Source organism: Nerophis lumbriciformis, linkage group LG29, assembly GCF_033978685.3.
Source record: "Nerophis lumbriciformis linkage group LG29, RoL_Nlum_v2.1, whole genome shotgun sequence".
NCBI classification, from domain to species: Eukaryota; Metazoa; Chordata; class Actinopteri; order Syngnathiformes; family Syngnathidae; genus Nerophis; species Nerophis lumbriciformis.
Window position 1 is genome coordinate 7702501 of NC_084576.2, and position 11792 is coordinate 7714292.

Consider the following 11792-nt stretch of genomic DNA (forward strand, 5'->3'; position numbering starts at 1 on the left):
GATGACGAAAACTGTTTTCTCTGTCGTATCCGTGTGTCGAAAATTGTTATGCGCTTATTTTTTGATTTGATTTTGTGCGTGGCATAGATTTGCCGTGCGCAGAGGACGCTTGAGCAGTGCGCAATTGCACAGGCGCGCACCTTAGCGGCTGCGCTAGCATCACAGCTAACGTTGGCCATGCTGCTACCTCTCTGCTCGGGGAGGGCGTATACGTATGTGACGTATGACGTGACAGTATGTGACGTGTGTAAGAAGGAGACACAGGAAAGAGTGAGAAGAGCCTGTCGTGTAATGCCAGCAGCTAAAAGCAACTGCGTGAGAATCCACAGACCTGTAGATGTGTTGAAGGTGTGCTGGAAAATGCAGAACGGAAATTAGGGAGCAGCAGAAAAGTGGAATGTATTATTTAAATCGGTGCGTTGGAAAACACGGACCGGAGATTTTTTTTTTAAACTGGATCTGGATCGGCATTTTCCCATGCCTTGCCGATACGCATTTTTTGGCAAATATCGGCGGCCGATCCGATATACACACACACACACACACACACACACACTTTTGGTCTCTATGCATTTAGAGCTCCTTCCTCGAAAAAAAATAATGTTTGCCTTGGTGCCCTTCTAACTTGCCTTGGTGCCCTAAAATATGAGCACTCCTTTAAGCAACACTTGCGTTGACCTCAAAAAGTAAAAATTTGAGGCGTGTATATAATGTTTTGTGCTTACTGTGAGTTTGATTATTAATATTATTTTTAATATTTTACCTTTCTGTTTTAGTACATACAGCACTTTGAGGCAGTAGTCTTTTTTTTTATTTATTACAAATGTGCTATATAAATAAATCTACCTTGAGCTTACCAAAATGCAGGTCTCTCTCTCTCTCTCTCTCCCTCTCCTGGGGGAGGCGCTGCAGGCTTACAGGCCATTGGACGTGCAGTTAGCTGGACTAGCTTCTCGCATGGGAACCCCCGCCCCGCAACATGGGCATGGAGCGCACCATCCTCCCCTTCACTCCCCGGAACAAACACAGTGACTACCCCAGCTCGGGAGAGCCCGGGGGGCGGGGGGGGATAATGCTAGCTGCTAGGTTGCAAGCTAAAGGTGTAGCAGTTGTCAGCAGTCAACACGTGGTGCTAACATGGAGAAGGAGGGGGTGGGTGGCTCAAATGTCGACAGCCCCGCAGTGTGCTGACATTGACATTTAAACACTTCACCCACTTAACAATAACCCCTAAAGGGGCACAGTGCCACACGAGGGGGCGATGGGGAGCATTAAAGCCCCCCCCCCCCAAAAAAAAACAGTCGCTGTCAAAGTGCAGCTTCAAAGTGGTGCTACTAGAAAGGCAATAAAGTCCTTACCTCGGTCATGGAGGTTGTTCACTAGCACTCTTCCCGTCGTTCTCTTGGTCCATGCGTTGACTTTCGGCGGCGGAGCCTCGACAACTTTGGTCGCCACAAGCGCCGAGTCAGCGTTACTGCTCGGCTCGCCTTCTTGGCAGTCTCTCGGGGGACTTTTGGCTTCGTCCGAGCCGCCGCGGTGGTCTGCCGGTAGACTATCCGAGCCTCCCTCCTCTCTCACGGCGCTCGCCTTGGCCCGTTGAGCCTCCTCGCTCGCGTGTTGGTGGTCCCGCTGCCCGCTGGTGCTCACTGCTGTCAAACTCGAGTCAAAGTGACTGCTCTCGACCTCGCTTGACATCCTGCTAGTTTCCTAACAGCGCTCGCTCTTAAATCCAGTGTGAACAGTTGGTCCTTTCTTTCTTATGCCAGAGAAAAGTGTCCAAAAGCTCGAGGGGGGGGAGAACACAGCCACAAGGCGAGGTAAACAACTTTTTTTGGGCTGGACCTCGCTAGCCAGCTAGCCAAGTAGTTCCCAGATGCTAATTGTTAGCCCGCTAGCTAGCTAGGCTAGCCACCGTGCACACGTCCGCGAAACGAGTGTTGTTTGGCCCCACGGGTCCAAAGTTTCATGTCAAGCGTCGGTTACCTGCGAAACGCGAGTCCGTCACCGCGCGGACACTTGGCTGTTAACAGGCGCGGACTTTGAGTAACTTTGGGGAAAGTGAGAAAGACGATCTGCTCTCGGCGAAAGCTCCTTCCTCACGTCGACGCTGCTAGCAGCACACACGGCTTGTCCTGCAAAGTACACTCGGCGCTGTAAACATCACTCTGCTGCTCCCAGCGGATAGAAGGACGCACTGTAGCACAAAGTCTTTAAACTTTGTCTGACGTCACAGTTCAACTGTAAATATCTGCCGTCTATGAAGTATGCACACTATACTATATTGTATATAAACAGTTATATGTGCGTTTTACTGTTTTGTTCTATCTTATAGATCAGTCTTTTACTTATATAATTTTCTAATATTTTATTGTTAATGAAATGTTTTTAATTAAATTGCTATTTATTGTTTGTGTCATGCACAGCGGCAGCACTCTAGAAACAGTGTGGTTAATAGTGCTTTATAAATAAAGTGGATTGGATATATATGTACTAGAGATGCGCGGATAGGCAATTTATCTCATCCGCAACCGCGTCAGAAAGTCGTCAACCATCCGCCATCCACCCGATGTAACGTTTGATCAGAACTGCATCCGCCCGCCATCCGCCCGTTGTTATATATCTAATATTAATAAAAAAAATAAAAAAAAAAGGGTGAAAACTACGCGAATTGCACCTTGTGCAGACAAGATTTTTCGATCGGACACGGAGGAATTAGCGATGTAAAAGACCACGTTGGGACAAAAAAACACAAGTCTAATGCCGTTGCTAGCGATACAAGTGGAAAACTTTCAACGTTTTTCGTCGCCCAAACAGATTCTTTGGATGTGATGAATGCCGAAGTTTTATTTACGGAGGCAATAATTGAGCATGGACTTCCAATCGCACTGGCTGATCACATGGGACAGTTAATAATGTAATGCAACGTTTAAAAATCATTACGCGGTGATCGCGATCCCAAAAATAAACTTTTCTTGCATGATAATGTCCAGAAAAATTCGCTTTATATTACTATAGAGTCCTTTTAACGAATGAGTTTGATGGTTTATCACAAACCTTAAATGAAATTCGATGGCCACCGTCCTGCTCTCTATATCAACCAGGGTGAGCCCCACCCCTTTCGTGAGCGCACTGAGCGCGGAGTGACCCCTGTTACGCGCCCCCGGCAACAGGGGTGGCAAGCAGGTAAGCTGCGCGGGCGGAGCGCGCGGAGTGACCCATGTTACGAGCCCCCGGCCACGGGGGTGGCGGGCAGGTAAGCTGCTTACCTGCTGCGCGTGACGCCGGCCGTGGCGAAAGCGGACGAGGCGGGGTGTCGGTGCGGTGGGCGCGGTAGTGACCCTGGACGTGCGTCGGGCCCTTCTCGCGGATCGCCTCAGCTACGGCTCCCGGTGGGGCCCTCTCGGGGGAAGGGGCCTCGGTCCCGGACCCCGGCGAGGCGTCCCTTCTCCGCTCCGTAAAAGTGTCCATCTCTTTTCTTTTTTTTTCTTCTGTTGTGGCATATGCAGCAGGTGCCTGCTCGTTTTTCGTATGTGGGTAACAACATTTAACTATGTATATATATTTCCGAATTGGTTTAACTGCCACCTGCAAAAAAAAAAAAAAAAAAAAATCTAATTAATCCGCCCGACCCGACCCGCGAGCGGATAAAATCTTATTTTTTTTAATTTCATCCGCCCGATCCGCGGACTCCGCGGTTGTGTCCGCAAACCGCGCATCTCTAATATGTACATGTATTTTAAATAACATGTTTTTTAACTGTTTGCATAGATTGAAATAAAGCTGAACACTGTGATTAGTCAAGTTGTGTTTTTATTATTATATAGCTAAAATAGTTCCATCTTAGTGCACACATTATATAGTATTAAATGTATAGTAACTGAATAGTGTGTGACAAGTGTTCTTAACCTAAATATTCCACTACAGAGGGGCCCACTGAATTAGTAATCTTACTCTTGATTTTAATCGTATTCAATAATCATATCTAACCTATTTACAGTTGAACAGGATTAACCTTGTCAAATTATATGAAAGTGTGTGTTAATAACAAAGATTTTTATCCAGACTTAGATCAGGCTAATTACAAAAACAAATACTAATCAAATGTACTGCAAAAAAGAGGGGACTCGTGAAAACTGATGAAAATACATTATAATACAATCACGGGGTGTTAAAAATAAATACATTTTAAGTAAATTAATAATGATGAGAAAAAATTATACAACTATTTAGTGAATAAACTGTCAATAATATTGAAGTGCACCTTATTTTAGTCATAATTTTTGCGTTTAAGACATTTCTCTATGACTTTAGCTTCAGACTAGAGATGTCCGATAATATCGGCCTGCCGGTATTAACGGCCTATAAATGCTTTAAAATGTAATATCGGAAATTATCGGTATCGGTTTCAACCTCCCGATTTTCCCAGGAGACTCCCGAATTTCAGTGCCCCTCCCGAAAATCTCCCGGGGCAACCATTCTCCCGATTTCCACCCTGACAACATTATTGGGGGCGTGCCTTAAAGGCACTGCCTTTAGAATCCTCTACAACCTGTTGTCACATCCGCTTTACCTCCATACAAACAGCGTGCCGGACCAGTCACATAATATATGCGGTTTTTACGCACACATACTGTAAGTGAATGCAATGCATACTTGATCAACAACCATACAGGTCACACTGAGGGTGGCCGTATAAGCAACTTTAACACTGTTACAAATATGCGCCACACTGTGAACCCACACCCAACAAGAATGACAAACACATTTCGGGAGAACATCCGCACCGTAACACAACATAAACACAACAGAACAAATACCCAGAACCTCTTGCAGCACTAACTCTTCCGGGACGCTACAATATACACCCCCCGCTACCACCAAACCCCCCCACCCCCTACTTCGCCATCCACTTCCTATACCGGCGGTCCGTCCCACGGCGTCGCCATCCTTTTCGTCTCCGGCGGGCCATCCCAAGGCGTTGTCATCTTCCTCGCCTCCGGCGGGCCGTCCTAAGGCGTTGTCATCTTCCTCGCCTCTGGCGGGCCGTCCCAAGGTGTTGTCATCTTCCTCGTCTCCGGCGGACCGTCCTAAGGCGGCGTCATCCTCGTCTCCGGCGGGCCGTCCCATGGCACTGTCATCCTCGTCTCCGGCGGACCATTCCATGGCGCTGTCATATTTGTTTCCGGCGGGCTGTCCCACGTCGCATCCTCCATGCTCGTCACCTCCACGGCCTCCTGCTTTCCTGCCGCACGGACGGCCATCAGACGCCCACACGCCTCCTCATCGGCCAAGCGAGTGGCCGTTCCGTAGTCTCCCGCCTTGCCAGATGCAACTCCACCCTTCACCCTTCTGTGACTTTTGAACCTTGTTTTTTTGGGGGAACGTCTAGAATCCATCCCTAAAAGGGGAGGGGGCGGACATCTCTGAGAGGTTTCATGGGCAGGATCGGCACCATGTTCACGATGGTCCTCGGGATCTGAGGGGCAGGAAGAAGAGTGAATACGCTTTATTTATATTTCTTGGTGAAACGCTCACCTTGTCCATCATCATGTCGAGGGCTTCAGTAGTGGATGAAACTGTCAGCGGAAAACAGTGTCTGTGACACAAGAAGACCATGAGGGCTCCTGAGAAGGTCCCAGAGAAGGTTCCAGAGAAGGTACCAGAGAAGGTCCTACACTGTTAGAAATAAGGGTTCCAAAAGGGTTCTTCTACAAGGGCTGAGGTTCTAACTGGAACCATTTGCTTCTGAAAAACCCTTTCCCGGAGAAAGGGTTTTTCAAGGGTTCTTGGTAACGCTAATGGTTCCAGTAAGAACCATTTTGATCCAGAGAACCCTTTAAAACCCCTTTTCTGAATAATTGGTTTTAAAAGGGTTCTCACTAACACTAAGGGTTCCAGTAAGAACTATTTTGATCCAGAGAACCGTTTTTGGAAGCAAGAGTTCTTCAGGGATTGTTGAAAGCATGGGTAAGATCCTGTGTCACCAGGGACATACTTCCTGATAACATTTGCCAATAATGGTGCAAAATACATTTCCTTGTGACTACTGATACAAATACTTTTCATATTAAATTTTTTTGTTTATTTTAAAGCAAACTCTTCCTCCCCAGATCCTGTTGATCAAACTGTAACATAATTGCCCATCTTGGGATTTGAACACCTGCCACCCAGTCTAAAGTCACTGGCAATAGTGACTGAGCTAACCAGCTGGCTGCCTTCAGTCATCAGGTCCACCATACTAGTCTATTACCTTACACCTTATGATCAGACATACAAATAATGGCAGTCCTATAACTGAAATGTTCTGTTACCAATTTATTTCCACAACCATTAATTATAAGAAAGCAAGATCTTCATCAGCAAATCTTGTTGACTCAGGCAAAGATTAGCTGTGACTGGGAGGACCATTTTTGAAATCTGTCTTGACAACTGCTGTCTGGCTAGTGATTACGTTTGAGAAATAGCTCAGGGATTTAGGAGCTGGTTCTTGGTGCCAAAGAACCTGGGTTCAAGCCCTGACAAAGGTGGTGATGACAGCTCATGAAAATGCCAGATAGTCTTTGTGAAGCAAACATTTTAGAGTCATGATAGATTAAACATCAGTTATTAACTTATGGAGCAAATCGAATCAATTAAAAAATCAAATTACCAATATCTCCATTCTGTCTAGATGCAATATGTGTATTTTCAGACTTTTGTCTTGATAACTGATATATTTACAGTGGTTTCAAATCTGCATGCACAACAGTGAATGGCTTAATCAATTTGTGAAGCCACTGTTGAATTGTCACTTGCCAATTAGCTCAGCGTGATAGACCACAGTCTTTGGTTCTATTGTTGTGGATTTTAGCCTCAACTGGTGCAAAAGGAACATTATAATGTCAACTGTCTTGCCTTCCTGTTCTCCTGTTTGTTGCTCAGAATTGCCTTAATTTGCCAAAAATCGCCCGGACCCGACCCATTGCTGCGCAGCAGTTATAATTGTGTTTATTTAGTTTAGTTACACTACTGCCTTCTTCAGGAGGAAATGACACACAGCAAAGAACTAGCAAGGTGGTCCCTGCAGCAAGGATATAACCCCTCTTTCTGGGTCATCTAAGTGAGCTATACGACTCACTGGACAAAGGCTTTTGGAAGTTTGTTACAAGTCAGGTGATCTAGGGATACAGTTTGAAGTTGTGAGTTCAAGGCCTGGTTGATGCAGAGTGACCATGTTAATGCATACTGAGGTGATGTGTGGATTAGTGACAGACAATTTAAAAAATATTAAACACTTATTTTACAGACAATTTTACTCATGTATTTGTCTCCTCCTCATACTTTTCCATGATCGGCCTCGTCCCATGGCTGCTATACCCTGCTGACTGGCTTAGTCCAGTTGTGAAGCTGCATATAAGTTCATTGATAGACAACGGTCTTTGATGTCAGAGGCCAAGCCTTAACTGATGCAAAAATCACACTGTAATGCTGACTTTTAAGCTACTACATCAGGGTTTGTTGATGCTGGGAATTGAACCCTGATCTCCCAGGGGAAAGGGCAAGGTTTGGTGTGTTGGGCCAGGGAGCTGGCATGATGGTGGCTGTCATGTGTGAGTTAAGAGCTGGTTGCCCCATGGATTGCACCACATGGTCTGGTCTTCCCTGCCTACAAACCAGGTGTGACATACCAATAGTGATTACTGTGAACAGAACAGAACAAAGAAGAACAGGAGAGAGAACAGAAGAAACTTCTGAGAATCAAGGTGAGCTAAATATAATATCTTATTTCAGCATGCTTGACCCTAGCTGAGGACTTTTATGGTAAAAGGTGGACTAAGCATTTGTTTCTTGTTATGTTTTGTTCGTTTGCTTATTTGTTTGTTTTCCTGTAGAAAACAAACAAACAAATTGTATTGTGGTCAAACAATACAATACCTGACAAAGCTCTGCTGAGAGCTGCCATAACAAAATAGGTTACAATATATCTGTACAATTAATCTTAAATCATTCTAAAAAGGTTATCGTAGTTGTTATTTTAATGAAATATTATAGTATAAATTGTCAATGTTAGAAGGAGCTTTAACGTTGTCGGTAGCGGCGTTGCGGTCGCCATCTAGCTCGTCTTTGGAGGGATGGGTGGGCTGGTGAGCACCATGGATCTAATACATCCATGTTGAGCACACACTAATGTGCGGGTAGGAGGAGCAGGGAGACTGGGCTTGAGCTTGGTCTCCAACATAGTGGTAGCAGAAAGATAACACAAGACGAAGGTTACAGAGAGGATGATTCTTCCATATTATATAACTTTTTAAAAAACATGTACACCTCATCTTAATGGTTACCTCTTACTATATTGCTTGTCATTTTTCTTGAATGCATATAGGCTCAGGAGAGTGAAGAATGTAGAGAGGATGAAAGGAGCATTGAAGCTCATATCAATGAAATGTCTATAGAGATGCTTAAGGTACACCCAGATCTGAACTCTTTAAAGGGGAGAATGAGACGAACCTATGCATACCGAAAGACCTTCATGGCAACTGCCAAGGCAGAGGAAATCATCGAAAAGTTTCCCGCACTGAAGCTTCCTAAAATAGTTGGTATCTTCAAGCATTGAATTGACCATATTTAATTGTATGTGTATTATTTCATTTATGATCATCAAGTATTTTGAGATGACACTTTTTATCCCTCCTTACAGCTTCTGTGGGAGATGAAGGAGCAATTCCTTGTAGAAGCTGATGGTCACAGAGCTGGATCGAATGGCAACGAAGATGGTTCAAAGAGCATCTATGCGTGACTTAAAGGACTGCTGCCAGAGGGCAATCAATGCCTGCCTGGATGATTCAGTAAGACGAGGTATCTAGGCCTATATGTGTATCTATAGGAGCCACAATCTGTATTTCTGAAAACAAAAAATATTACAGAATGATTTTATTTCCTCAGGACTCATTAGGGATGCAGCAATTCTACTGCTGCCTTCCATTTTCAGAGAGGACTCATCTTTTCTATACACTCTACTGTAGGTAAATACTGCATTTAAGGTCAAGATTTAGGAATTGGCATTATCCATATTATGGCAACATTGAGTCATTTTGCTGTTTTCACAACAGGTTTTATTTACTGACATGTATCTGTTTTTATTGCATAGGAGCCAAGCGTGCCTACTCCAGCAATCATGCTCCATAACACACACGAGGGGAACCCTTTGCAGGCACAAAGGATAACCCTATACCTGGATGGTATACAGGTTTTGACTGAGGACAGCAGCATGGACAAATCATATGCTATGAGTGCATTGTCACTCTATATTGTTTTTGCTGTCCAGTACCCAAAGGAACTGAGAAAAACTCTTATTTTCATTGAAAGATTTGTGTTGGGGATCAAGGACCACAGTGTTGTACCCATTTCAGTGAAGAGACTATACAACTGTGTCGGAAGTGGGGAGTAGTGAGTAGATGTGTTGCAGCATGGGATTTCATGCTTTATGTTTTTGTTAATGGTCAAATTCCTGCTGCTGCCCTTTGTTTGTACATATTGATAAAAAAAAAATATCCCTTATTTAATATATATTTTGGACCAATACATTTTGTTTGATTTTGGCATAGTGACGTCTCTAGATTTCCATTATTGTTACAATACGTAACATTTTGAGTACTTGTTACATAACACTGAAAAGTATTTCAACATTATTTAAATCAATGTGAAAACTTTGTGGGATTCCCTCACTTTCTCATGATTCTGTTCCACTGTCACAATTAGTACATACAGTATGTACACTGATTCTTTTCATTGGACCATGCATTATTTTATTGTTTGTAGATAGCTTACAATAAGGCGCAGTAAATGCAGTAAGTGCACCTTGGATTGATTGAACTAAAACTATTTTGTGTCTCTTTCTGCCATGTCACCATTGCTGGAGATTTATTTACACAAATTCACCTACTGAGGACAGCATGATGTGTCTGGCCTGTCATGTTGCTGATTCCACTGGACCTATGCTGACTTTTGACCTGTTCTCCCCTGGGACCTACACAGCCTCTCCTGTTTTGTTGGACTATCTTTAAATAAATGTTTTTCTCATTAAAATGTTTTGAATGTTTGTTCAATGTCAACATGATAAATGACCACAATATAATATGAACTAAACTGATCTGTAGAATACAACATGGTTCTTTATAGAACCCTCAGAAAACAAGACGGTTATCGGTGAAAACCTTTGAAAAGGGATGTTTTTAGAACCCCCTGTGTCAGGTCTAGATGAAACCCTTGAAACATGAAATAGTTCTTAGTGGAACTCCCTGTGTGGGTTCTAGATGAAACCCTTGAAACATGAAAGGGTTCTTAGTGGAACTCCCTGCATGGGTTCTAGATGAAACCCTTGAAACATAAAAGGGTTCTTAGTGGAACTCCCTGCATGGGTTCTAGATGAAACCCTTGACAAACAAAAGGGTTCTTAGTGGAACTCCCTGTGTGGGTTCTAGATGAAACCCTTGAAATACGAAAGGGTTCTTAGTGGAACTCCCTGCGTGGGTTCTAGATGAAACCCTGGAAATACAAAAGGGTTCTTAGTGGAACTCCCTGCATGGGTTCTAGATGAAACCCTTGACAAACGAAAGGGTTCTTAGTGGAACTCCCTGTGTGGGTTCTAGATGAAACCCTTGAAATACGAAAGGGTTCTTAGTGGAACTCCCTGCGTGGGTTCTAGATGAAACCCTTGAAATACAAAAGGGTTCTTAGTGGAACTCCCTGTGTGGGTTCTAGATGAAACCCTTGAAATATGAAAGGGTTCTTAGTGGAACTCCCTGTGTGGGTTCTAGATGTAACCCTTGAAACATGAAAGGGTTCTTAGTGGAACTCCCTGCGTGGGTTCTTTGTAGAACCTCTCATGGGGGGTTCTGGGTAGAACCTTACACACACAGTTCTAGGTATAACCCTTCATGTTGGGTTCTAGGTAGAACCCTCCAAAAGGGTTCCAGGTGGAACCTTTATAAAAAGGTTCTACTTGGAGCCAAAAAGGGTTCTCCTATGAGGACGAGCCGAAGAACCTTATATGGTTCTACTTAGCACTTTTATTTCTAAGAGTGTAGAGAAGGTCCCAGAGAAGGTTCCAGAGAAGGCTCCAGAGAAGGTCCCAGAGAAGGTACCAGAAAAGGTTCCAGAGAAGGTCCCAGAGAAAGTTTGGCGACATCGTCATCTCGTCTTTGGCTCCGCCCACGCCCAAGTCGTCGACATCGTCATCCTCGTCTCTGGCTCTGCCCACGCCGGCGACATCGTCATCCTCGGTTCTGGTTCCACCCACGCCGGCGACATCGTCATCCTCGTCTCTGGCTCCGACGACATCGTCATTCTCGTCTCTGGTGCCGCCCACGCCGACGATATGGTCTTACTCGTCTCTGGCTTCGCACACGCCGACGACATGGTCTTCCTCGTCTCTGGCTCCGCCCACACCGACAACATTGTCTTCCTCGTCTCTGGCTCCGCCCACACCGACGACATCAGCCTCCTCATCTCTGGCGGGCCGTCCCACGGCACCGCCAGCTTCCTCGTCTCCGGCGGGCCGTCCCACGGCCTCGCCACACTGAAAAAAATAACTCATAAGATTTACTTTAAAAAATTATTGTAAGTATTTGCACGCAAATGATTTAAGTAAAATTTAATGCTGCAATATCAAGTAACACTCACTTGCCAGTATCAAGTAAATTCTACTTACCATATAACATAACAGTTGTGAAGATATTAAGTAACAGTTACTTAATTACATCCAAGTTTTAAGTTATATTTATTTAAACAAATTAAGTAAAGTCTACTTGTTT

At 44.4% G+C, this 11792-nt stretch overlaps 1 protein-coding gene and 1 long non-coding RNA gene across 13 annotated transcripts in view; one reads left to right on the top strand and one right to left on the bottom strand.

Annotated features, from left to right (window-relative positions):
• larp1b (La ribonucleoprotein 1B) overlaps positions 1–2167 on the bottom strand; it is a 133544-nt gene extending 131377 nt beyond the window's left edge. For all 11 annotated transcript variants that reach the window (XM_061925106.1, XM_061925105.1, XM_061925101.1 and 8 more), the window contains exon 1: positions 1359–2167. In XM_061925106.1, the coding sequence (XP_061781090.1) occupies positions 1359–1695 (337 nt within the window). In that variant the 5' untranslated portion in view covers positions 1696–2167. The remainder of the gene's footprint in view (positions 1–1358) is intronic.
• A 3249-nt stretch (positions 2168–5416) lies between these two features.
• LOC133571878 (uncharacterized) lies at positions 5417–10101 on the top strand. Of its 2 annotated transcripts, XR_012048596.1 has the most exons (4): positions 5417–5656; positions 8678–8835; positions 8923–9002; positions 9128–10101. It is a non-coding gene; the product is annotated as an uncharacterized lncRNA (long non-coding RNA). The 2 variants fall into 2 exon arrangements; XR_009810465.2 differs by lacking the exon at positions 5417–5656 and having other exon boundaries at positions 7494–8835.
• The last annotated feature ends 1691 nt before the right edge of the window (positions 10102–11792 follow it).